Source organism: Oncorhynchus clarkii, chromosome 17 (assembly GCF_045791955.1).
Source record: "Oncorhynchus clarkii lewisi isolate Uvic-CL-2024 chromosome 17, UVic_Ocla_1.0, whole genome shotgun sequence".
NCBI lineage: Eukaryota > Metazoa > Chordata > Actinopteri > Salmoniformes > Salmonidae > Oncorhynchus > Oncorhynchus clarkii.
In genome coordinates this window covers 53999628-54026819 of record NC_092163.1, presented here as the reverse complement: position 1 = coordinate 54026819, position 27192 = coordinate 53999628, and the positions used below count along the sequence as shown (strand labels likewise).

General features: G+C 44.1%; 3 protein-coding genes across 7 annotated transcripts in view; 1 reads left to right on the top strand and 2 right to left on the bottom strand.

Moving 5' to 3' along the window:
• Positions 1 to 8755, top strand: part of LOC139371123 (rootletin-like) — a 42539-nt gene extending 33784 nt beyond the window's left edge. For all 4 annotated transcript variants that reach the window (XM_071111205.1, XM_071111204.1, XM_071111203.1 and 1 more), the window contains 2 exons: positions 7318 to 7491; positions 7579 to 8755. In XM_071111205.1, the coding sequence (XP_070967306.1) occupies positions 7318 to 7491; positions 7579 to 7665 (261 nt within the window). In that variant the 3' untranslated portion in view covers positions 7666 to 8755. The remainder of the gene's footprint in view (positions 1 to 7317; positions 7492 to 7578) is intronic.
• A 71-nt stretch (positions 8756 to 8826) lies between these two features.
• On the bottom strand, positions 8827 to 13499 carry LOC139369832 (microfibril associated protein 2). 2 transcript variants are annotated; one of them, XM_071109109.1, is made up of 9 exons: positions 13374 to 13499; positions 11376 to 11436; positions 11175 to 11225; positions 10666 to 10692; positions 10394 to 10477; positions 10222 to 10257; positions 10018 to 10105; positions 9845 to 9918; positions 8827 to 9722 (listed from the first exon to the last, which is right to left on the bottom strand). In XM_071109109.1, exons 2-9 carry the CDS (start codon positions 11404 to 11406, stop codon positions 9619 to 9621), a joined length of 495 nt encoding a protein of 164 aa, XP_070965210.1. In that variant the 5' UTR covers positions 11407 to 11436; positions 13374 to 13499; the 3' UTR covers positions 8827 to 9618. The 2 variants fall into 2 exon arrangements, with proteins under 2 accessions (XP_070965210.1, XP_070965211.1); XM_071109110.1 differs by having other exon boundaries at positions 11376 to 11455; positions 13374 to 13454.
• Positions 13500 to 14133: 634 nt separating this feature from the next.
• On the bottom strand, positions 14134 to 21336 carry LOC139371122 (succinate dehydrogenase [ubiquinone] iron-sulfur subunit, mitochondrial-like). Its single transcript, XM_071111201.1, has 8 exons — positions 21212 to 21336; positions 18418 to 18551; positions 16257 to 16342; positions 15479 to 15615; positions 15239 to 15355; positions 15006 to 15107; positions 14749 to 14871; positions 14134 to 14627 (listed from the first exon to the last, which is right to left on the bottom strand). Exons 1-8 carry the CDS (start codon positions 21281 to 21283, stop codon positions 14547 to 14549), a joined length of 852 nt encoding a protein of 283 aa, XP_070967302.1. The 5' UTR covers positions 21284 to 21336; the 3' UTR covers positions 14134 to 14546.
• Positions 21337 to 27192: the final 5856 nt, after the last annotated feature.

Below are 27192 nucleotides of genomic sequence, written 5' to 3'. Positions count from 1 at the left end.
GTTACAGGTAGGCAGGAGACACAGAGACACATGGCCATGCTACAGGTAGGTAGGAGACACAGAGACACATGGCCATGCTACAGGTAGGTAGGAGACACAGAGACACATAGCACTGCTACAGGTAGACAGAGAGATGCTTAGAGACATAGCACTGTTACAGGGTAGACAGAGAGACATAGCACTGTTACAGGTAGACAGAGAGACATAGCACTGCTACAGGGTAGACAGAGAGACATAGCACTGTTACAGGTAGACAGAGAGACATAGCACTGCTACAGGTAGACAGAGAGATACAGAGAAGACATAGCACTGCTACAGGTAAACAGAGAGATGCAGAGAGACATAGCACTGATACAGGTAGACAGAGGGATGCAGAGAGACATAGCACTGCTACAGGTAAACAGAGAGATGCAGAGAGACATAGCACTGATACAGGCAGACAGAGGGATGCAGAGAGACATAGCACTGATACAGGTAGACAGAGGGATGCAGAGAGACATAGCACTGATACAGGTAGACAGAGGGATGCAGAGAGACATAGCACTGCTACAGGTAGACAGAGAGATGCAGAGAGACATAGCACTGATACAGGTAGACAGAGAGATACAGAGAAGACATAGCACTGCTACAGGTAGACAGAGAGATACAGAGAGACATAGCACTGATACAGGTAGACAGAGAGATACAGAGAGACATAGCACTGTTACAGGTAAACAGAGAGATGCAGAAAGACATAGCACTGATACAGGTAGACAGCGAAATACAGAGAGACATAGCACTGCTACAGGTAGACAGAGAGACATAGCACTGCTACAGGTAGACAGAGAGATACAGAGAGACATAGCACTGCTACAGGTAGACAGAGAGATACAGAGAGACATAGCACTGCTACAGGTAGACAGAGAGACATAGCACTGCTACAGTTACAGCTACAACTACAGTTAGACAGAGATACAGAGGGACATAGCACTGCTACAGGTAGACAGAGAGATAAAGAGAGACAGCACTGCTACAGGTAGACAGAGAGATAAAGAGAGACAGCACTGCTACAGGTAGACAGAGAGATACAGAGAGACATAGCACTGCTACAGGTAGACAGAGAGATACAGAGAGACATAGCACTGATACAGGTAGACAGAGATATAAAGAGAGACAGCACTGCTACAGGTAGACAGAGAGATAAAGAGAGACATAGCACTGCTACAGGTAGACAGAGAGACAAAGAGAGACAGCACTGCTACAGGTAGACAGAGAGATAAAGAGAGACAGCACTGCTACAGGTAGACAGAGAGATAAAGAGAGACATAGCACTGCTACAGAGAGATACAGAGAGACATAGCACTGCTACAGTTACAGCTACAACTACAGTTAGACAGAGATACAGAGGGACATAGCACTGCTACAGGTAGACAGAGAGATAAAGAGAGACAGCACTGCTACAGGTAGACAGAGAGATAAAGAGAGACAGCACTGCTACAGGTAGACAGAGAGATACAGAGAGACATAGCACTGCTACAGGTAGACAGAGAGATACAGAGAGACATAGCACTGATACAGGTAGACAGAGAGATAAAGAGAGACAGCACTGCTACAGGTAGACAGAGAGATAAAGAGAGACATAGCACTGCTACAGGTAGACAGAGAGACAAAGAGAGACAGCACTGCTACAGGTAGACAGAGAGATAAAGAGAGACATAGCACTGCTACAGAGAGATACAGAGAGACATAGCACTGCTACAGTTACAGCTACAACTACAGTTAGACAGAGATACAGAGGGACATAGCACTGCTACAGGTAGACAGAGAGATAAAGAGAGACAGCACTGCTACAGGTAGACAGAGAGATAAAGAGAGACAGCACTGCTACAGGTAGACAGAGAGATAAAGAGAGACAGCACTGCTACAGGTAGACAGAGAGATAAAGAGAGACAGCACTGCTACAGGTAGACAGAGAGATAAAGAGAGACAGCACTGCTACAGGTAGACAGAGAGATAAAGAGAGACAGCACTGCTACAGGTAGACAGAGAGATAAAGAGAGACAGCACTGCTACAGCTGGATAGAGAGATACAGAGAGACATAGCACTGCTACAGGTAGACAGAGAGATACAGAGAGACATAGCACTGCTACAGGTAGACAGAGAGATAAAGAGAGACAGCACTGCTACAGGTAGACAGAGAGATACAGAGAGACATAGCACTGATACAGGTAGACAGAGAGATACAGAGAGACATAGCACTGATACAGGTAGACAGAGAGATACAGAGAGACATAGCACTGCTACAGGTAGACAGAGAGCTAAAGAGAGACAGCACTGCTACAGGTAGACAGAGAGATAAAGAGAGACAGCACTGCTACAGCTGGACAGAGATACAGAGAGACATAGCACTGCTACAGATAGACAGAGAGATACAGAGAGACATAGCACTGCTACAGGTAGACAGAGAGCTAAAGAGAGACAGCACTGCTACAGGTAGACAGAGAGATAAAGAGAGACAGCACTGCTACAGCTGGACAGAGAGATGCGTAGAGACATAGCACTGAAACATGTAGGCAGAGAGATACAGGCATTGGAGAAACACTTGAGACTCCCTAACCTACAGAAGGTGGGACAACCCCAACTGTTAAGACTTGGAAACTTTTATGTGAAGACCATTGGGTCAGGCAAAGGAAGGCTAACTTTAAGATAACAGTGAGGTGACATTGACCATGTTGAGCACTACCACTGAGTGCGTTTCCTCAGCTGCTGTTGATTTCACGCTTGTCTGAAAGGTGACAGAGAAAATTTGGATTCAGTTTAGAGCTAGGTGGTATATCGTGAATACCGTTATTGATCCACATACCGGTATGGATTCTATAACAATATTTGTATACATTGCTAAATTAAATGACAAGTTGCACTACTCATAAAACATATTTAGAACTTCTAAACTCAGCAAAAAAAGAAACATCCTCTCACTGTCAACTGTGTTTATTTTCAGCAAACATAACATGTGTAAATATTTGTATGAACATAACAAGATTCAACAACTGAGACATAGACTGAACAAGTTCCACAGACATATGACTAACCAAAATTGAATAATGTGTCCCTGAACAAAGGGGGGTCAAAATCAAAAGTAACAGTCAGTATCTAGTGTGGCCACCAGCTGCATTAAGTCCTGCAGTGCATCTCCTTCTCATGGATTGCACCAGATTTGCCAATTCTTTCTGTGAGATGTTACCCTACTGTTCTACCAATGCACCTGCAAGTTCACGGACATTTCAGGGGGAATGGCCCTAGCCCTCACCCTCCGATCCAACAGGTCCCAGACGTGCTCAATGGGATTGAGAGCCAGGCTCTTTGCTGGCAATGGCAGAACACTGACATTCCTGTCTTGCAGGAAATCACACACAGAGCAAGCAGTATGGCTGGTGGCATTGTCATGCTGGAGGGCCATGTCAGGATGAGCCTGCAGGAAGGGTACCACATGAGGGAGGAGGATGTCTTCCCTGTAACGCACAGCATTGAGATTGCCTGCAAAGACAACGAACTGAGTCCGATGATGCTGTGACACACCGCCCCAGACCATGACGGACCCTCCACCTCCAAATCGATCCCGCTCCAGAGTACAGGCCTCGGTGTATCGCTCGTTCCTTCGACGATAAACGTGAATCTGAACATCACCCCTGGTGAGACAAAACCGTGACTCATCAGTGAAGAACACTTTTGGCCAGTTCTGTCTGGTCCAGTGGGTTTGTGCCCATAGACGACATTGTTGTCGGTGATGTCTGGTGAGGACCTGCCTTACAACAGGCCTACAAGACCTCAGTCCAGCTTCTCTCAGCCTTTTGCGGAAAGTCTGAGCACTGATGGAGTGATTGTGCATTCCTGGTGTAATTCAGGCAGTTGTTGTTGCCATCCTGTACCTGTCCTGCAGGTGTGATGTTCGGAGGTACCGATCCTGTGCAGGTGTTGTTACACGTGGTCTGCCAATGCGAGGACGATCAGCTGTCCGTCCTGTCTCACTGTGAGACGCTGTCTTAGGCGTCTCACAGTACTGACATTGCAATTTATTGCCCTGGCCACATCTGCAGTCCTCATGCCTCTTTGCAGCATGCCTAAGGCACCTTCATGCAAATGAGCAGGAACCCTGGGCATCTTTCTTTGGTGTTTTTCAGAGTCCGTAGAAAGGCCTCTTCAGTTTTCATAACTGTGACCTTAATTGCCTACCGTCTGTAAGCTGTTAGTGTCTTAACAACCGTTCCACAGGTGCATGTTCATTAATTGTTTGTGGTTCATTGAACAAGCATGGGAAACAGTGTTTAAACCCTTTACAAAGAAGATCTGTGAAGTTATTTGGATTTTTACGAATTATCTTTGAAAGACAGGGTCCTGAAAAAGGGCTGTTTCTTTTTTTGCTGATTTTATTATTCAGAAACATCAAACACCTCCATACCATCACCCAGCCCTAGTTCAGTTTCAGCATTTGAGTTTGTCATTCTGCTTATTTCCCCTTTGGCAGAATTATCAAAGGAGTCAAGATTTAGTTATTCATTCAGTCTTTAGTTAATTGTGTCAGTTGGTTTTCTGTGTAGGTCAGTATCACAACAAATTCAGTTTGAGTCCAAAAAGGCCATGAACTGTATCTGGAATATGGTAATGAGATAGGAGATCATTATTTCTATTACCATTTTCCCTAGTCACCCGCTAGTCTTTTTCTGGGGTCAAACTCATTTGATAATGCCCAACATTCATCAAAGTAAGGTCCAATAGACTTAACCTCTCCCCCACTTATCTTCTAGTCAAACCACAATAACAAACCTCATTTACTGACATGATTGGCTGATGTTGGAGGTGTTTATTCTTTATTTGGCTGCTTTGTGGAAGGAGGAGTTGGTGGATGTAAGAAAGAAGATCACTTTTTCTATGGTGAGTGTCTATTTCTCAAGTGATTGTTATACAGTCAGTGCACTCCTCTTTGAGTGATCAAATCCATGAAGAACCATTTTAACACTATAAGCAGTTGATCACCATAAGCAGTTGATCACCATAAGCAGAATGTCCTGTAAGAGAAGACGAGGCTAGTGTGTTCTTCTTGGTAGTTTTTACTCTGAAATCCTCAGTTCAGGTGAGGGGTTAGTCAGGCGAGACAGTGCTTTTGTTGCAGATTATTGTACATTCTTTTTCATTAGTTTAACCCTCCCACAGCGCCTTTCTGTTGTTCCCAGAGCTCCCTTTAAAGGCAGCCAAATGAAACCTCATGCAGGCTTAAGTGAGTTGGGATCCGTACAAAATGGCTGTAGCCCCGGGCTCTCTGGCTCTGAATGCATCTGCTGCTAGTTAGACCCCTAATGTTGAGCAGAATTGTTTGGCTTGTTTGTTCTTGATCTGGACCCCTATGGTTTCTGTTACGGATGAAGTTAAGAAAGTTTTACAAGAACGTGCACAACTTGTTGAAAATAAATGTAGTATGAAAACTACATGATATAGCCTAGGTAGGAGGGCACTGTTGAATAGTGTTCTGTGGGTTTTCATTTCCTTTTGATTTCATTTTTAAGATCTACTATTCAGCATACGTTGCCTTTGGAAAGTATTCAGACCCCTTTACTTTTTCCACATTTTGGTAGGTTACAGCCTTATTCTAAAATGGATTCAATCGTTTTTTCCCTCATCGGTTTACACACAATACCCCATAATGACAAAGCAAAAACAGGATGAGAAAGGTTTGCTAATTTATTACAAATAAAAAACTGATACATACATTTACATAAGTATTCAGACCCTTTACTCAGTACTTTGTTGAAGCACCTTTGGCAGTGATTAGAGCCTTGAGTCTTCTTGGGTATGATGCTACAAGTTTGGCACACCTGTATTTGGGGAGTTTCTCCCATTCTCCTCTGCAGATCCTCTCAATGTATGTCAGGTTGGATGGGGAGCGTTGCTGCACATCTATTATAGGTCTCTCCAGAGATGTTTTATCGGGTTCAAGTCCGGGCTCTGGTTGGGCCACTCAAGGACATTCAGAGACTTGTCCCAAAGCCACTCCTGTGTTGTCAGGGTCGTTGTCCTGTTAGGTTAACCTTCACCCAAGTCTTAGGCCCTGAGTGCTCTGGAGCAGGCTTTATCCGTTTATCCGTACTTTATCCGTTCATCTTTGCCTCGATCCTGACTAGTCTCCCAGTCCCCCAGTCTCTTCCGCTGAAAAACATCCCCATAGCAGGATGCTGACACCACCATGCTTCACCGTAGGGATGGTGCCAGGTTTCCTCCAGAAGTGACGCTTGGCATTCAGGCCATTTCTCATGGTCTGAGAGTCTTTAGGTGCCTTTCGGGAAACTCCAAGCAGGCTGTCATGTGCCTTTTACTAAGGAGTGGCTTCCGTCTGGCCACTCTACCATAAAGGCCTGATTGGTAGACTGCTGCAGAGATGGTTGTCCTTCTGAAAGGTCCTCCCATCTCCACAGAGGAACTCTGGAGCTCTGTCAGAGTGACCATCGGGTTCTTGGTCACCTCACTGACCAAGGCCCTTCTTCCCCGATTGCTCAGTTTGGCTGGGCGGCCAGCTCTAGGAAGAGTCTTGCATTTAAGAATGATGGAGGCCACTGTGTTCTTGGGGACCTTCAATGCTGTAGACATTTTTTGGTACCCTTCCCCAGATCTGTACCTGGATGATCAATGGAAACAGGATGCACCTGAGCTCAATTTTGAGTCTCATAGCAAAGGATCTGAATACTAATGTAAATAATGTATTTTAGTTTTTTATTTTAAAATACTTTTGCAAAAATGTCTAAAAACCTGTTTTTGCTTTGTCATTATGGGGTATTGTGTGTCGATTGCTGAGGATTTTTAAAATCCATTTTAGAATGAGGCTGTAATGTAACAAAATGTGGAGAAGGTCGAGGGGTTTGAATACTTTCCGAATGCACCTTATATTACTGATTAGTCCATTTTAGATTATTTTTCAATCCTTCGTCAACAGATGAATTTATCAAGGTCATATGTGAACAATGAGAATAGCTTTTCCTTTCATTGTGTCAGCCAATCAAGAAGCAGACGTGACCAGTGACCACCACAGACGGGCTATTAACCATTTGTCGTCAGACCTCTCCCAGCCCCACCAGCTGTGTGTTTATGGTATCCCATGTAGTGTTGACATACCTCTTGTTAGCATCTAGAAAACGACCCCAACCCTGTGTTAACACTGAGACATATCTCTGTCTGGGATTTGAGTTTGTCAGTGTGACACCATGTCACTAACACTGTGACTTGGTGTTGCTGTGGCCCAGTGACTAACACTCTTTTATCTGTGTATATATATTTCTCTGTGTATCCAGGCCCAGCTGGCTGAGATGGAGCAGTCCCACAATGTGAGTGAGAGCTCTGTGAGGCAGCGTGACGAGGTGATGCGTGAGGCGGAGAGGCTGAGGGTCGCCCAGAGGGAGGCAGAGAGGACCCTGGCCGCCAGGGAGAGAGCCCACCGCCACCGGGTCAAAGGGCTGGAGGAGCAGGTAGATACAGCCGTGAGGTCAAAGGGCAAGAAGACATACCCTTAATGTCTGTCTCTGACCTCGTCTGTCTGTTTGTCTGTCCCACAGGTGTCCACTCTGAAGGAGCAGCTGCAGCAGGAAATGAGGCGGAGGCAGCCATCTCTACCCACCTCCCTGATGTCTGGGGGGAACTGAGCACTGAGCAGTTCACCTGTGTCCCTCCATGGGTACTAAAGCCCACTAACAGCTCCAAGAACCAATATCCAATCATCTCCTATGATTTGACACACGCCTCCTACTCAGGGAGAAAGTCAGCGACACCACGGGAGGAGACTGTGGATGATAGAAGTGTCATCCGGTACAACAGAGGAGGAATGAGATCCTCAGCTGCCAGTATACAGTTGGCCTGGATTCCCTCCCACACACACCAGCAAAACAGAATACAAAGGGAGAACCGAGTCTGAGTCACTGTTTGAGCACTAGGCAACAAATTGATCGGCCATATGAAGGAACTACTGTACTGTCCATCTTGCTAGTATCTGGTTGAGATTGAACCAACTATTTTGTCTGGACCAATAGACACTATTATATGTAGAGCACATGAAGCGACCACATGAGATGAAGTATTTATGTGCTGTATGTATATCAGTTTGTGATATACAAACACACAGGATCTATCATGGTCCACACACACCAAGTCGTGGAGAGGGCACGACAACACGTCTTCCCCTCAGGAGGCTGAAAAAATGTGGCTTGAGCCCTCGGATCCTCAGAAAGTTGTACAGCTGAGCCATTGAGAGCATCTTGACTGGCTGCACCACCGCTTGGTATGGACACTGCTTGGCATCTGACCGCAAGGCGCTACAAGAGAGCAGTGTGGATCGCCCAGTAAATCACTGGGGCCGAGCTCCCTGCCATCCAGGACCTCAATACCAGGCAGTTTCAGAGGAAGGCCCCAAAAAATGGTCAAACAATTCAATTCAATAGACTGTTCTCTCTGCTACCACACGGCAAGCAGTACCGATGCAAGTCTGGAACCAACAGGACCCTGAACAGATTCTACCCCCAAGCCATAACACTTAAATATGTATGTGCTGTATGTATATCAGTTTGTGAATTTAGATTGATATACTTGTAACTAACTAGGAATAGCACATATCGAGGTACATTTATGATAACTATCAGGATGATGTTTAGGGGATGGATACACATTGTAAGGGAATTGAAATGAGAGAACAGTGGTGTTCTGTAAGAAATGAATGTTGATAAAGAATCTTTGACAACACTGCTTGTTTGTTTGATCCACATAAAGCACAAACAATCCAACTCATCAGAATTAGTCACACCAAGGTAAAGTTGTAGTAAAAAACCTGTATTTTTTTCATACAGTATAGTGAAAGGGTTTTACAAAGCAGTAGTACAGTAACAATTTGTGAGCCGCATTTCAAAGCACTTCTTGCCACTGATATGTGAACCTATGCACTCACTGCAAGGTCACCAGCCACTGTAGCTCTAGTCACGTTGACCATGTTACACAATAACACTCGAGAGGTCAGGGGTCAGCACCCGTCTCTTCAAGTCTGATTTTCGCTGCTTGCCACCCAGTCAGTGCCAAGGCAGTGGGATGGTTATGGATGATTGAGTTTTGCTAATGCCTTTGTTGTTGAGGTCAGTAAGCAGTAGCTGTCACTCTGGCTGTCCCCTCATTACTATGACTGCTTTTCAACACAGGTATAGTAAACAACAACAAACATCACACAATGATTTAGAATATAGGATAAAATTAGGCATAAAAAACAAGATAAAAATGTTGCTTTTTTATGTGCCTCTGATTGCTGATTTCCATTCCTTAGCACCAGTGTGGTAGTGATTTTATAGCACCAGTGACATTATACAGTCATCAATGTTCTGTTGAGTATAAAAGAATATATATTTATCCATACACACGTTCTACTGATCCCACTTCTCATTATGTATGGAATTCTGAAAGGGAGGAGAGATGAAAAGAGAAGAAACATGGGAGTTCTTTGGTACCAAAGTGGAATACAGTCAAAGATTAAACAGAAAATGGGATGGGAAGGAGGTGGGATGTGGACCCTAGAGATGTGGCAGTATTTGGGCTGGTGTTCTCTGATGTGTCCCATGTTCTCAACAGCCTCCACAGCTCTTCCCACAGCTGCTCCCCAGTGACCCACACTGGCCACTCACCGCCGCTACACCACAACGAGGGAACTGGTCACGGCACATGTCAGCTACAGAGAGAGAGAAGTGTTACAGCCTTTGTCCTTCACAGAGGTGAATACAAAACTGAACGGGTGTGTGTGTTTCTTTAGTGGGGACAGCTGGTTGTGCATTGTATACAAGAACACCTCACCTCTTAGCAGCTCTTCATGCGCACACACGGTCCTGACACACACCTCCTTGTTGACCACATACACCCTTCGCAAGCTGAGGAGAGAGGAACGGTGTTAGTGGGATGTTGAACACTTTATAATCCATGTTCAATGTAACCATGATAAGTTAAGGGTTAGGTGTGCAATATCAGACCTGTAGAAGCAGAGGCTATTCAGACACTGTTTGCATGGTTTGTGAACAGAGTAGAGTCTGGTGCAGGGGTACTGCTCCTCTCGACAATCTACACAACAGAAAACATATGAGCCATCCAACACAATCATCTACACACAGCATAATAGTCCAGGTCAGTCATCCATCAAAAACTATTCACACGGACCCTCCCTCTCTGTTTTTTACCTAGGGGGCCAGGTTCTGTGGGCTCTGTCTCTTGCTCTGAAACAAAACAGAAACTCACATTTTAATGGAATAACCCTACTAATACGACAGAAGAACAGGACAGTGGATATAGATGTTGAACATACCCGTTGATAATAAATGTTGAATAGTAGATAATGAAAGGTGTGAGTACCAGACAGACCAGGACGTTCGGGACCAGGGAACATTTGGGGAACCTGTGACAGAATCTGCTGCTGGACATCCGTGTCAGGATTATCTGATAGGAGGGGCGAGAGAGAGATGGTGAGCAACAAGGGAATTGCTGAATTCTCTCAAGGAAAATGGAGGTACTGAGCAGAACTTTCAGTGCATCACCAAAGGGCAGAGAAGCTCTCTACATCAGTCTATCAAAACTAATGATACTACAGGAGTAGAATAGGTAACAAGATCACACAAGTATCTTACCTGGGAAATAATCAGGGCCATAGTCCTCTGTGAAGCAAAATTAACAAAGGTACAGTATGAGATATTCCTTTGTTACATTGATAACATATTGTGATAAATGTACAGCAGGCAGACTGACAGACAGGCAAGCAACTCTTTATATGACAGATGAATAGCAGAGATCTTCTCAAGCACAGTGGGGATTGTTGCAAGTCTTGCAAGAATATAACATCGACCACCTGCTTTTAAAATTGGGAGGAAATGTACGGTAGATTGTCTTTGTGCATGACTTCATAATCAAGATGTTAACAAGTGCTGAGATAGTAAGTGGTCATTGAAGTATTTACAATAAACAAATTACAATACACAGGACATTCAATGTTTCCATCTACCTGGTAAAATGGTATACTCTCGGGGTGGGTAGACAAAAGACATTGAAATAATGACCACATGTGAAGAGACACTGTACTGAGTCACGGTGTGTTTGTACACGTGGACAGACAGTGTAATAATGACATGGATGAACTCACCCAGGAAAGGAAATGGTTCTTGGTAGAGGGGGGGCTGAGCTAGCAGGAGGACTGTTGAGGCAAAGTTGCCTAAATGTTTAGGCAAAGGTGCTGGACAAGTGTTTTGTTGTATAGAATGTTTATTGGGTTAGTCTACTGCTGTGTGTACATTAGAGTGTTGTGTATATTATGCAGTGTTCAGTGTGACTGTGCTGGACTCACCTGGCATGGAGAGCAGTAGGAGGACTCTCATGATCGCTGTCTCTGTGGAGGTAGACTGACACTGAGGAGGAGAGAGAAGACTGTATACCTTTTCAAAGGGTTACTGATTCCAAGTGATACAGAAACACACATCTGTTACATAGTGTTCGCTGTGTCAGATGTATTTCTGTGTCGTTTTTCAGACTCCCAACTGTGACAGTCTTTTACCCATGGGCCTCATCACAGTCTTTTATCCATGGGCCTCTTGTCTTTTCCCTTCCATCTCTCTCCTATCCTGCATTCTGACCTCACCTCTTCCCTCTCTCTTTTACCCTCCACTCTGCCCTCCCCTGGCCCCAAACAGTCAGGGGGAAAAAGGAAAAATTTGACAGCAAGAATGTGGCACGTCTGTCTTTCTTAACAATCCCTCTGTTTTTCTCCTTTTCTCCATTCCACTACGAAACACTCTAAAGCAGACAGACCAGGGGCTAAATTCCAGGAAAAGAACCACTGAGCCCCTCCACCCCACCCCTCCTTCTCTCCCCATCTTCCATATTCCTCCCTCCACGTCTCTCATTTCCTCTATGTCGCCCTCTCTTGTCATTTCCCTGAACCCCTCCCCCTCTCTACTCCTCTCTCTCTCTAACAAGCAGAGAGCTGGCCAGGTTGAGTTCGTACAGTATGACCACTGTATGCCACGCCAAAAAGACAGAGTGAGAGAGAGAGAGAGAGTGAGGAAGGGGGAGTTAGTGAAGAGAGAGAGAGAGGACTGTATTCTCAGAGGATAGCAGTACACTGCTGCAATAAGACCCCCCTCCAATGCTTATTACAGTTTTCAAGTACATGACAATGGCACGGTAAAAGTTCATAAACCACTTATATACTGAGAACAGTTTATAAGACTGTTTATAAGTAACTGTGCAGACCACAATATTAGGCTACTTTCCTTGTGGAATGAACAAATACTTATCCCCTTCTGTACTGCACACAATCAGACAGTCTAGCTTGTGTGTGTTTTTTTGTGCACCGAGTGTGCTATCATGTGATCATCAGTGTGTATATGTGTGAGTATCATCACATTTAATGTTTCATACTATGAGGTCTGGCGGTAGTGTTTCAGAGTGTACATGTATGTATGAAGGTACATGTCACCAAAGTGTGTGTGTTCAGATATTCCTCTTGTGCATCACAGTGGCTATCGAAAACCATATGTTTTCACAGCACACATCTGGGAGCTATTACACCCTCCTCCTCAACCCCATTTTGCCCCCCTCCCCCAAAGCATGGGGACTTCGGAACAATGAAAACATGAAGAGGGAGAGCTCCCACTCTTCATGCCTCCTCCTACTAAACACAGTGTGTTTTCAAGTACTATATATATATATATATATATATATAACATATATGTGATTTCTCTCTCCATCTCCTCCCCTCTTAACAACCCCCCATTAGTCCGCATTCTTTTTCTCCCTTGTCCTCTCATTATATTTATGTTGGCCAGCCCCTCTCCATTGTATTGTCATTGCCCCCAGCTATAACCCCACCCCCTGGATTGCAGATTGCCCCATTCTCCACAACAGTGTAAACAGACAACCTCATGTCAACCTATAACAATCTGAATAAATGAAAGATTTAAGTACCTGTTGAATAATTACATGAGGCCCAATCATGTCGTGAATTGTAAAGAAAAGACACAGAATCAGCTTAGTTGACAGGTCACTACTGCTTGCATGCTATTATTGAACTTGTAGACTTCGTATTTTATAGTTTTTTTTTCTTCAGGTAGGCCTATAACTCGGTACTGATGATGGATACAAATATGTATATTTCAAATAACTGATAAGTGATCAAAAACCCACACCACCCTGACACATGGTAAAAGTTAAGAAATGTAGCCCAACTCCTTGGTCATTGATTAATGGTCAATATTCAAAGTAATCAAAATAAGCGGACATGCTTACAAATACTGCAATCATTTCATTTCTAAATATATTAATTTAAACAACTTGCAGTTCTTACCTCTATTTCAATTTAGCTCTGGCGATCCGCAAGTTTAATGCGTCCGTCTTCAGCAACTTCTGACCGAACCGCACATTGTAGCGCCCCGCCTTCAAGCCCCCTCTCCCGCCTCTGTCGACACATCGCCGACCCCCACCAACCACAGACTGGAGACCACGGCACTGACTGCACATAAACCCCCTATCCCTCAAGGATGGATATATAGGGATGTTTGAAAGCAGTACACACACATAATTGATTTAAGGCATATCATCTTTCGTGTATGATTTTGATTGTCCACGTTATTGTTCATGATAGGGGACAGTCAATTAGCAGGGCAGTACCGTGTGACAGAACATGAACCATTTAAAAATGGCAGATACATTCATGGTTCTATTTTATTGATTAATTTGCCATTGTGCATTAATGACATGCCCAACAATAGGCTTCGGGAGACTCGCCAAATTGCGTACACTGAAGGGGCTTTTTTTGGACAGGGTCCTTATTTGTTCTCCCTTTTCACGCAACTCCAGTTAAGTATGTGAAAGACTGACACCTAGAGGATATAGATTGAAATTACGGCACTACTCACTGTAGCACACATACAGTATTTTTTATATTTAGCTGATCCTAAAAACCCATCACCATTCAAATGCTGTACAAAGAATCACGCCACTCAATGAAGGTGCTGATAAAGCCGAGGGGTGATAACTATTACTAAAGGAATAAAGTGAGAGACATCTGGTCTGAAGCAAGCGTAATAACATGGGAAACAACGGCAGGCATTAAAGCATTGGATTTATTACAAGCAGACTCCTGATAGATATAGGTATGACGGAAGAGCTGCAGATCATATACATATTTAATATCTGTGAATACATCACACTCTGAACTCAAACCCACCCACACACACCTACGAGACCAAACAATGGGTATATGAACTAAGGAATGGACAATTTAAGTCAGTGGGTCAAGTCTCACATACAGTATGCACCCATGCATTCTCTTACACACAAACACACGCTCTCGCGCTACAGTACACACACACCAATCCGGCGTGGACCATGCACCCATTGCCCTTGGAGTCCAGTGTCAGTCAGTAGTGCTAGAGTGTGGAGGTGTTGAACAGGTGTGTAGGCCCAGCAGAACCTACTGGTAGGGAATCTTAATTATAGTATAATTTATGGGGGGGGTTCAAGCAGAAGCTGATTTCTTCTCCTTGTAAGTGGCCATCATCTTCTTAATCTCTGCAATCGCCTTCCCTGGGTTAAGGCCCTGTAAGAGTAGGAGAGAAGTGATGCATTTGAGTACAATGAGGAAGAAGTGTGCTAGTAAGCAGTGAGGTTTACTGTTAGCCCTTGGAAGGGAGTAGTGCTGTTTACTAGACTGAGGTTACCTTGGGGCAGGTCTTAGTGCAGTTCATGATGGTGTGACAGCGGTAGAGAGAGAAAGGATCCTGCAGTTTGGAAAGACGCTCCTCTGTGAACTCGTCTCGCGAGTCGATCATCCAACGATAGGCCTGGAGGGAGGACGGACATGTGAGCTCACAAACAGTCCAAGGTGCATACACACATTCACCCATCAGTGTCCCGTTGATCAAAATACAACTCTAAACAAAAAAGTTCAGACTGGTCTAAACTCAAATACACAGACCTGCATGAGGACAGCAGGTCCCAGGTACTTGTCTCCATTCCACCAGTAGCTGGGACAGCTGGTGCTGCAGCACGCACACAGAATACATTCATACAGCCCGTCCTGGCAGGGAGAGAATTATCAAGTCATGAGGAGGAAAGGGAGAAGAGTGCAGAATGGACACAATAGCAGCCCTAAGTTCATACGTCTAAATTATGCTCATTGCAAATTGAACAAAGGTAATTTGGGTGTACCAGTTTTTGTCTGTCCTCCACAGTCTGATGGTATTGTTCCTTTCCCTCATTTGTCTCATCTTTCTTCTTCAGGTAGGGCTCGATTGACTTGTACTGAGCATAGAAATTACTCATATCCTGCAACCAAAACAGAACCCAATCACAAAACTCATTGCAATTTCTAACATTGAAAGCCATAATGGTGTATAAAGGAATCCAGCCAGTTTGTGAAGAGCTTGTATGGAATGTCATGACACTCACAGGCACCAGGTCCTTGACCACGTACATGTGTGGCAGAGGGTAGATCTTGGTAGCCTTGCTGGTGTTGGTGTCAATCTTGTTGAGGCAGGCCAGTGTGTTGCCTCCATTGATGTTCATTGCACAGGATCCACAGATACCTGATCCATAGCAAACCCACATACACACTGTATTAGACCCCTTAGACATTATATGAAGTTGTAGAAGGAATCGACACGTGTTAGGTTTCCTTGGCTAGAGCATATCCATCTGAGGATAGCCAGTCACTAGAACTAAGCTGCCCTGGTATCATCCCTGGACATCCTGTTCTTAGATAATTCCATCCTGGACACACTTTCCAACCTTAGTAGCCTTGGCGTGTGTGAGCCGTAACGGCTCATAGGAGCAGGAGCCTATCTCCTGTTTCTGTAGCATGAGGCAACTTGATGTACAAGTTACACCCTCTGGACAGGACGCTAGTCTACCGCAGGGCCTTAGCCCCAATCTATCTCCTTAATGCCGAGTGCCAAGCAGAGACGCAACGGGTCCCATTTTTACAGTCTTCGATCACTGAGCGAGTCATACCAAACTCCCAATCTCTTCTCCAATCTTTTTCCAACCTTGATGCTACCCAAATCCCCTCACTTAACAAAAATACAGTAAGTCAACCTTTAAGAACACTAATCCCAGCTGTTCTCTCACTCCCCACATAACATTTAGTGATTCATTACTAGAATCATTCCAACAATTTTATCTATTCATCAGTGTCCCAAACTAACCCCACTTCCCTTCCCACACTGACCCTCTCTGCAGGAGCGACGGAAAGTCAGAGTGCCGTCCATCTCGTTCTTGATCTTGATGAGGGCATCTAATACCATGGGGCCACAGCTGTGGAAAGGAGGGAAGCACAGTCAACTTATTGTTTCCCAAGACACACAGGATCTATCATGGTCCACACACACACAGGATCTATCATGATCCACACACACCAACAGTCGTGAAGATGGCACAACAACGCCTCTTCCAGTCAGGAGGCTGAATAAAATAAAAAGTGTGGCACGGTCCCTCTGATCCTCAAAAAGTTGTACAGCTGAGCCATTGAGAGCATCTTGACTGGCTGCACCACCGCTTGGTATGGACACTGCTTGGCATCTGCCCGCAAGGCGCTATGAATGCGGATCGCCCAGTAAATCACTGGGGCCGAGCTCCCTGCCATCCAGGACCTCAATACCAGGCAGTTTCAGAGGAAGGCCCCAAAAAAAGTCCAACAATCCAGCCACCCAAGTCATAGACTGTTCTCTCTGCTACCGCACGGCAAGCAGTACCGATGCAAGTCTGGAACCAACAGGACCCTGAACAGCTTCTACCCCCAAGCTGTAAGACTGCTAAATAGTCAGTCCGGGTAACTATTGGTTATCTGCATTGACCCTTTTTTACTCATCCCATACACTGCTACAGCGTTTTCTATCCTGTTGCCTAGTGATAGGACACACACACCGTACATCGACTCAGTACCCCATGTATATAGCCAAGTTATCGTTACTCATTGTATATTATTACTTTTCTATTTTCTTTCTCTCTGCATGTTGGCATGAGCATTTCACTGTTAGTCTACATCAGTTTACAAAGCATGTGACAAATGAAATTAGATTTGACAGCTGTACACTGAAGAAATATGACAACAGGATTGACACATACTATACATATCCATGCTGTGAACTTGTGACAAAAATACCATGGTGTACTGTCACGGTGCCTCATTGCCAGAGGTGAGCCAATAGGTCTGAACAGATAGAGAAAGAACATAAGTAGGACTGGGAACCTGTCCAGAGTATCAGGGTTATCCTCCTTAATTCCATATGAAGGGTGCTCATGATTCGCTCTCAAACAGTGTCATCATTTGAGTTAATACTTAATGCCCTGAACACCACTGCAACACGATCTTCTATTTCTGAGAACTGTATCGAGAGATATAGTTGGCCGCCTTGAGACATGTGAAGTCATTCTGTAACTCCCAAGTCGCAAACTCCTAAATGAAAGGAAATGAACATCAACAGAACATGCCAATGCCCAGGACCAGTCAACAGCCAGTCTGATCTAGAGGGGTAGTCTTCCATCACCACCATACACAAGGAGAGCTCGGTACTAAAAAGATCTAGCACAGTAGCTAGGTTTCTATTCAATTTGCGACAGATTCTCATGCAAACAAATTAACCGCATATTTTATCGTACTTGCAATTCCACACCAGAGGTGTTCAGACTGACTTTGTTAGGGATAAAAGGCTGTGCGTGATGAAGTCATGCACATAAAATACAAAGTAAAAAAAACACTTTTGCACTTAAGTTGTCATGTACCGAATAAACAAAATAGGAGCTAAATGAGTTTCCATTGTATTTTTTGCTATACCGATAGAGTTGCCAGACAAACTGTTGCGACAAACTTAATCTGGTTTTCGTGCATACTCTCGAGATAACAGTTTACTGATAAAGTGGGCACTGGACTGGTTAGGTTAAATGATGACATGGATAAGAGCAAGACCATTTTTGTTTGTGAATTGGCAGCTTAAGCACCAATCATCATGTCACTAGCATACAAATTAAGACCCACAATTTTATTGGAAAGGAGCATCAAGTTCATAACCGTGCACTTTCACCACCCAGTAGCCTAAACTGTGCAATTTCTTGGAAAAGTATGCACAAGAAATAATTTCCACCTCAATTCGTTGCATAATTAATTTTACCGACAGAAATGTCCCACCATGTCGAATTAACAAATTGTCTGTCGACATTTATTAAAAAACTACCAACAATTCCTCTTTCCATCATACATTTATACGGCTTGACTTTACTCACATAAAAACTGTAGATGGAAACGTGGTTTGTGATAACGTTCAATAAATGACAAAGTCCTTGGTCCAACAACCTAATGGAAGTGTGCAGCTGATAAGGTGGGCTGTACTTACGTGTTGAGGTCAATGTCGAAGGTCTGCATGCGGGGCTTGTCCCCAACTGTGTCTGGGTCCCAGCGGTACACCTGGAACTTCTTGATTCTAGGCTGTGGGGCTGTGGCCGCTGCTGTCTGGGCATACCGAACCGCCTAACAGTAAGAGAGGCGAGTGAGGAGGACTGCTTCTTCCATGCGTGTCATAACAAAACACATGAATGACGACAATGTTCCTTGCATGAGGATTGTATAAACAGTGTTGAGTGAATTGTTTAACATTAGTCCATCACATAGAGTAGGTTTATAGAAGGGATTTGAGGGAATTGGGTGGTTGCCCCACCTAGACAATGATCTAAGGTCAGGATATGGGGAAGGGTACGCTGATGCTACATCAGAGGAAGCGTAATACCCGGTGGAGCAAGGTCAGACATATTTTGTGCTATTCCCATACTGTCCCCCTACAGATCACATAACTACATTACATCAAGTGTTACAGGATCATCTAACCTTACACCACTAACCCAACTCATTCCGCACTTAATGCATTTACTTAATTTTAAACATGTGAACAATAGCACCATCTCCAATGGACACAATATGAAGTATTGACAAGAAACAGATGAAGCAAGATCAAACAATAGAACAAAAGTGCCTTTAAAAAGGACTAAGCAAAGTCGGCCATCCTGTTAACATTACCGTGCTATTTTGGCAGCCGTTGCTAAAACATCCACAAGTCTTTGCTTACTGTCAGCTCTGACTCTAGTTGATTAAACTCAACGATTTATGATGGAGTTGACCGGTGTGTACCGGTGACTGGTGTGGGAGGACTTGAGCTCAGACGTTTTTTTGCATCTAAAGAATCGCCAGCAATTACACAGCTTTGTACACTTGGCATTCTCTCAACTAACTTCACCTGGAATGCTTTCCAACAGTCTTGAAGGAGTTCCCAGCCTAGTGGTTAGAGCATTGGACTAGTAACCGAAAGGTTGCAAGTTCAAATCCCCGAGCTGACAAGGTACAAATCTGTCGTTCTGCCCCTGAACAGGCCGTCATTGAAAATAAGAATTTGTTCTTAACTGACTTGCCTAGTTAAATGAAGGTAAATTAAAAATTGGGTTGAGGTCAGTGGATTGTGGAGGCCATTGTCCTGTTGAAAAACAAATGACAGTGGGACTAAACGCAAACCAGATGGGATGGTGTGTCGCTGCTTCCTGGTTAAGGGTGCCACGAATTCAAAATAAATCACTGACAGTGTCACCAGCAAAGCACCCCCACACCACCTCCTCCACGCTTCACATTGGGAACCACACATGTGGACATCATCCGTTCACCTTGGAACCAAACATGTGGAATCAGACCAAAGGACAGATTTCCACTGGTCTAATGTCCATTGCTTCTTGTTTCTTCTTCCTTTATTAATGGTTTGTTTGCAGCAATTCAACCATGAAGGCCTGATTCACGCAGTCTCCTCTGAACAGTTGATGTTGAGATGTGTCTATTACTTGAGCTCTGTGAAGCATTTATTTGGGATGCAATTTCTGAGGCTGGTAACGCGAATGAACCTATCCTCTGCAGCATAGGTAACTCTGGGTCTTCCCAGAGGTCCGCCCTGTGGCGGTCCTCATGAGAATCAGTTTAATCATAGCGCTTAATGTTTTTGCGACTGTACTTGAAGAAACTTCAAAAGTTCTTGAAATGTTCCGGATTGACTGACCTTCATGTCTTAAAGTAATGATGGAATGTTGTTTCTCTTTGCTTATTTGAGCTGTTCTTGCCATATGGACTTAGCCCTATTTGGTAATAGACCATTGTCTGTATACCACCCCTACCTTGTCACAATGCAACTGATTGGCTCAAACGCATTAAGGAAAGAAATTCCACAAATGTACTTTGAAGGCGGCACACCTGTTAACTGAAATGCATTCCAGGTGACTACCTCATGAAACTGGTTGAGAGAATGCCAAGAGTGTGCAAAGCTGTCATTACGGCAAAGGGTGGTTACTTTGAAGAATATCAAATATAAAATACATTGATTTGTTTAACACTTTTTTGGTTACTACATGATTCCATGTGAGTTATTTCAGAGTTTTGACTTCTTCACTATTATTCTACAATGTAGAAAATAGTAAAATAATAAAGAACAACCCTGGAATGAGTAGGTGTGTCAACGTTTGACTGGTACCGTATCTATGCTGCATACCATTTTGTGCTATGATGCTGTAGGTGTGATCAATCCTTGATTAATAACTAAATCTAAACTATTCGGCTTCACTAAAATATAGTTTCCAGTCAGAGGCATACTCAGCAGGAACAACACTTACGATTCAATGTGTCCTTCGCTATCAAATAAGCGTTTAAAACACGTTATCGCGGGTCTCCCATTTTCCGGCTGTAGGAGTGGGAGATGTAGTCACGCGAGAGTAAACTACAACGTAGTCTAAAATGGACTACAATGACAGCCCACCCACCACGGGCGTCAAATGGGAGACCGGATAAAAGCGTGTTTAAAACGCTTATTTGATAGCGAAGGCCACATTCCACACAATCTTAAATTTTGTTCCTGGAGATACTGAATATGCCTCTGACTGGAAACGTTATTCTGGTAAAACCGAATAGTTTAGATTTGGTTGATCAAGTATGTCAGGCTACGGAAGCTTCCGCAACGAGCGGTCTGTAAACAATAGTTCGTTGAGGGACGAAGCAAGCAGCTAGATAACTAGCCGACAAACGCATATCGTTTGAAACGGTCAACAAAGCACATTCCGTTTAGGTAATCGTTAAAATGGACACAGACGTATTTAACACAGCCTTACCACCATTCCAGCGGAAGATCGGAATGCCACGGCGCTACAGCGACCCAAGGACGAGAGACAAACGACCGACATCTTGAGCAACGTTACTCTGACCTCTCGCTGTATATGCTATACCAGAATGCACTGCGGTATTTCCTTTACGCCTAGATCACACTGGCAGTGTCATTGCATTTTGGTACACCAGAAGGCCAAATGGCGCTAATAGTGGGGAATTAGGTTGGGTAAATTGACACCGAGGTAAAGACAGTTTCAGGTTGGACTTTCGAAGGATATTCGTTCATTCAAACCACTTGAACCACAGACTCCAAATAAGTGCCACGATGTTGGAAAAGTCACACACAACATTACACAGGTCTTATTTTCACGATTTGGACAATAATTCGCTTTGCAAAGCTAATAAACGTGGAAATGTATGGCTGGCGTTTTACATTATCCCAACCAATTGTGCTATTTAGTTAGTTTTTTTGCTTTTTGTGTAACTTGTTTTTAAATTAATTGTGTACATAATGTTGCTGCTACTGTCTCTAATGACCAAAAATAACTTCTGGACATCAGAGCTGTGATTACTCACCGCGGACTGGAAGAAACCTTTTCCTTTAAGGAGTCTGACGAGAAGGACATTCTGCTTTCACTGGAACAGGCCCATATCCACGTATTTTGCTTGACGGAAGATTGTAGACCTACACAAGGCTGGAATGGGCTACAAGACCATCACCAAGCAGCTTGGTGAGAAGGTGACAACAGTTGGTGAGATTATTCACAAATGGAAGAAACACAAAAGAACTGTCAGTCTCCCTCGGCCTGGGGCTCCATGCAAGAACTCACCTCGTGGAGTTGCAATGATCATGAGGAGGATCTTGTCAATGATCTCAAGGCAGCTGGGACCATAGTCACCAAGAAAACAATTGGTAACACACTATGCGGTGAAGGACTGAAATCCTGCAGCACCCGCAAGGTCCCCCTGATCAAGACAGCACATATACATGCCCGTCTAAAGTTTGCCAATGAACATCTGAATGATTCAGAGGACAACTGGGTGAAAGTGTTGTGGTCAGATGAGACCAAAATGGAGCTCTTTGGCATCAACTCAACTCGCTGTGTTTGGAGGAGGAGGAATGCTGCCTATGACCCCAAGAACACCATCCCCACCGTCAAACATGGAGGTGGAAACATTATGCTTTGGGGGTGTTTTTCTGCTAAGGGGACAGGACAACTTCACCGCATCAAAGGGACGATGGACGGGGCCATGCACCGTCAAATCTTGGGTGAGAATCTCCTTCCCTCAGCCAGGGCATTGAAAATGGGTCGTGGATGGTTATTCAAGTATGACAATGACCCAAAACACACGGCCAAGACAACAAAGGAGTGGCTCAAGAAGAAGCACATTAAGGTCCTGGAGTGGCCTTGCCAGTCTCCAGACCTTAATCCCATAGAAAATCTGTGGATGGAGCTGAAGGTTCGAGTTGCCAAACGTCAGCCTCGAAACCTTAATGACTTGGAGAAGATCTGCAAAGAGGAGTGGGACAAAATCCCTCCTGAGATGTGTGCAAACCTGGTGGCCAACTACAAGAAATGTCTGACCTATGTGATTGCCAACAAGGGTTTTGCCACCAAGTACTAAGTCATGTTTTGCAGAGGGGTCAAATAATTATTTCCCTCATTAAAATGCAAATCAATTTATAACATTTTTGACATGTGTTTTTCTGGATTATTTTGTTGTTATTCTGTCTCTCACTGTTCAAATAAACCTACCATTAAAATTATAGACTGATCATTTCTTTGTCAGTGGGCAAACGCACAAAATCAGCAGGGGATCAAATACTTTTTTCTCTCACTGTAGAGCTAGCGGGATTTTCCGTGCACCGGCAGAACAGAGATGCTGCCTCTGGTAAAACGAGGGGTGGGTGTGTGTGTCTATTTGTCAATAACAGCTAGTGTGCGAAGTCTAAAATTAAAGATGTCTCTAGGTATTGCTCGCCTTTGGTAGAGTACCTTATGATAAGCTGTAGACCACACTATCTACCAATATATCATCCCAACCAGAAGCTATGGATTACAGGCAACATCCACATCGAGCTAAAGGCTAAAGCTGACGTTTTTAAGGAGCGGGAGACTTATCCGGGCGCACATAAGAAATCCCGCTATGCCCTCAGACAAACCATCAATCAAAGCGTGAATACAGGATTAAGATTGAATCCTACTACATGGCTCTGACGCTATTCGGATGTGGCAGTGCTTGAAAAATATTACGGACTACAAAGGGAAACCCAGACGCGAGCTGCCCAGTGACGCGAACCTACCAGATGAGCTAAATGCTTTTTACGCTCGTTTCAAGGCAAGCAACACTGAAGCATGCACAAGAGCACCAGTTGTTCTGGATGACTGTGTGATAACGCTCTCGGTAGCCGACGTGAACAAAACCTTTAAACAGGTCAACATTCACAAAGCCGCTGGGCCAGACAGATTACCAGGACGTGTACTCAAAGCATGTGCAGACCAACTGTCAAGTGTCTTCACTGACATTTTCAACCTCTCCCTGACCGAGTCTGTAATACCTACATGTTTCAAGCAGACCACCATAGTTTCTGTGCCCAAGGAAGCGAAGGTAAGCTGCCTAAATGATTACCGCCCCGTGGCACTCACGTCGGTAGCCATGAAGTGCTTTGAAAGGCATCAACAGTATCCTCCCGGACATCCTAGACCCACTCCAATTTGCATACCGCCCCGACAGATCCACAGAGGACGTCAATCTCAATCACACTCCACACGGCCCTTTCTCACCTGGACAAAAGGAATACCTATGTGAGAATGCTGTTCATTGACTACAGCTCAGCGTTCAACACCATAGTTCCGACGAAGCTCATCACTAAGCTAAGGACTCTGGGACTAAACACCTCCCTCTGCAACTGGATCCTGGACTTCCTGACGGGCCGCCCCCACGTGGTAAGAGTAGGCAACAACACGTCTGCCACGCTGATCCTTAAAACTGTGGCCCCTCAGGGGTGTGTACTTAGTCCCCTCCTGTATTCTCTGTTCACCCACTACTGCATGGCCAAACCCGACTCCAACACCATCATTAAGTTTGCTGACGACACAACAGTGGTAGACCTGATCACCGACAATGATGAGACGGCCTATAGGGAGGAGGTCAGGGAACTGGCAGTGTGGTGCCAGGACAACAACGTCTCCCTCAATGTGAGCAAGACAAAGGAGCTGATCGTGGACAACAACATCAATTGGGCTGTAGTGGAACGGGCCAAGAGTTTAAAGTTCCTTGGTGTCTACATCATCAACAAACTATCATGGTCCAAACACACCAAGACAGTTGTGAAGAGGGCACAACACCACCTGGAGCGGGTCGAGAGTTTCAAGTTCCTTGTGTCCACATCAACAAACTATCATGGTCCAAACATACCAAGACAGTCGTGAAGAGGGCACGACAAAACCTTTTCCCCTCAGGAGACTGAAAAGATTTGGCATGGATCCCCAGATCCTCAAAAGATTCTACAGCTGCACCATCGAGAGCATCCTGACCGGTTGCATCCCCGCCTGGTGTGGCAACTGCTCGGCATCTGCCCGTAAGGCGCTACAGAGGGTAGGGCGAACGGTTGGGTCCGGTGGTTGGCGGCGAAAACTCTGGACGAGCGCCGGGATCTCACGGATCTCCCCAGCTACAGCGCTCGCCGGCCCCACACATTGTAGGTGGGGAGGTCTCCTCTACGCTCACTAGACTTGGAAATTGCTCCCAAGGATGAACCAGACTTGTGGAGGTCTACAATATTTTTTCTGAGGTCTTGGCTTATTTCTTTTGATTTTCCCATGATGTCAAGCAAAGAGGCACTGAGTTTGAAGGTAGGACTTGAAATACATCCACAGGTACACCTCCAATTGACTAAATTTATGTCAATTAACCTATCAAAAGCTTCTAACACCGTGACATCATTTTTTGAATTTTACAAGCTGGTTAAAGGCTTAGTCAACTTATTGTATGTAAACTTCTGACTCACTGGAATTATGATACAGTGAGTTATAAGTGAAATAAATAGTCTGTGCACAATTGTTGTAAAATGACTTGTGTCATGCATAAAGTAGATGTCCTAACCGACTTGCCAAAACTGTAGTTTGTTAACAAGACATTTGTGGGGTGGTTGAAAAATGAGTTTTAATGACTCCAACCTAAGTGTATGTAAACTTCCGACTTCAACTGTATCTAAAAACCCTACCTGTATGCTTTGTCCAACGAACCATGGCGGAGTCAGTGTCTACAAAAAGACGACATTTCTATTTCTCTCTATAGTAGTGTTGTATTAACTAAGGTTTATGTCACTGTCCTGTGTGTGTATGAACCAGTGATGATTTGCTCACCCCCTACTGACCAGGAGATGAGCCAAGACGTCCTGCCTTGCTACCTCCAAGACTGGAGGGTAAGCTACAGTATATAGGTCTCTCTATGGGTGGGAGATGGACTTTTAAGCTTATCAATCAATGCTTAAATCCCTTGACGTATTGTTGATTCTCCACATTTCTATACATTTCACATTTCTATAAAAATGCACTGAATTGGTTTAAAAGTGATACTAAACGTACACTGAGTGTACAAAACATTAACAACACCTTCCTAATATTGGGTTGCCTCCCCCTTTTGCCCTCAGAATAGCCTCAATTCATCACAGCATGGACTCTACAAGGTGTCGAAAGCGTTCCACATGGCCCATGTAGACTCTAATGCCTCCCACGGTTGTGTCAAGTTGGTTGGATGTCGTTTGGGTGGTGGACCATTTTTGATATACACAGAAAATTGTTGTGTTAAAAACCCAGCAGTGTTGCAGTTCTTGACACAAACCGGTACGCCTACCTAAGGTTCTTCAACCTGTCTCCTCCTCTTCATCTATACTGATTGAAGTGGATTTAACAAGTTACATCCATAAGGGATCATAGCTGGATTCCCCTGGTCAGTCTCATGGAAAGAGCAGGTGTAAATAATGTTTTGTACACTAAGTGCACATCCTGTACCATGCACAATTTTGACAAGGTGGAAGACGCATACTGAATTTATACTGTTTTTGATACTAAGATGAACCAACTTGTTCATTGGTTTTTGCAAGAGTTGGTTGATTGATCGGTTCATTGGTTTTCCAATATGTTGATGCCATTGATTAAAAGAGAAAGAATAGGATGCAATGTCCAATCCAAAATATAAGCTTGTTTTACTCCATTGTTTATAAATATAATTGGGCAAATAAATTCTGTTGGTTGCATAAATAATGATGATTACTACATTTACATGAACTGCAAATATGAACCAAATGGAAACCCCTTTTGTTAATATGTATTGGCAATAATAATGGTGAGGCATGGAATAGTTAAACATGTATCTTTTGGATGTTTGAAATACAGCATGAGTAGGTGATTTGAGTCATGCTTCTTCAGTAGTGGAATAAAGACATTTAGCACTTGAATGTTGTCAATAAATACTCTGGGTAAGTACTGCAGTGATGTATGATTGTATGATGTATTTTCACTTTCAACCAAAAGCAAACGTAGACGGACGTCTTTGTATAGTCATATTTTAAACGACATAAAATATGTATTTTCAACGACATGAAAAAGACGTCTTTTCAACATCAACCGAATGCAGATTCGACGTCGGGCATAGTCGTCTTTTCAACCACATTTTGCTAGGTGGGACTCCTTGCTCCAGCCAAATGCTAAGCCAAGCCAACAGTCGTTAGTTTATTCTGAAGTATGTAGCGAACATAGCGCAACGGAATAATTACGTTTGAGTAGGCAAGATACTGTGGTTACAGTAATATCATATATTTCACAAATGATTGTCTGTCGGTTTAAATCTATTCTTCTGTATAGACACATGCACGTACTGTGCACATGATATTCCTCATGTAGTGGTGAAGGTAAGCAACAACACCTCCACCATGCTGACCAACAAAACAGGGGCCCCCATAGTGATCCGTGCTCAGCCC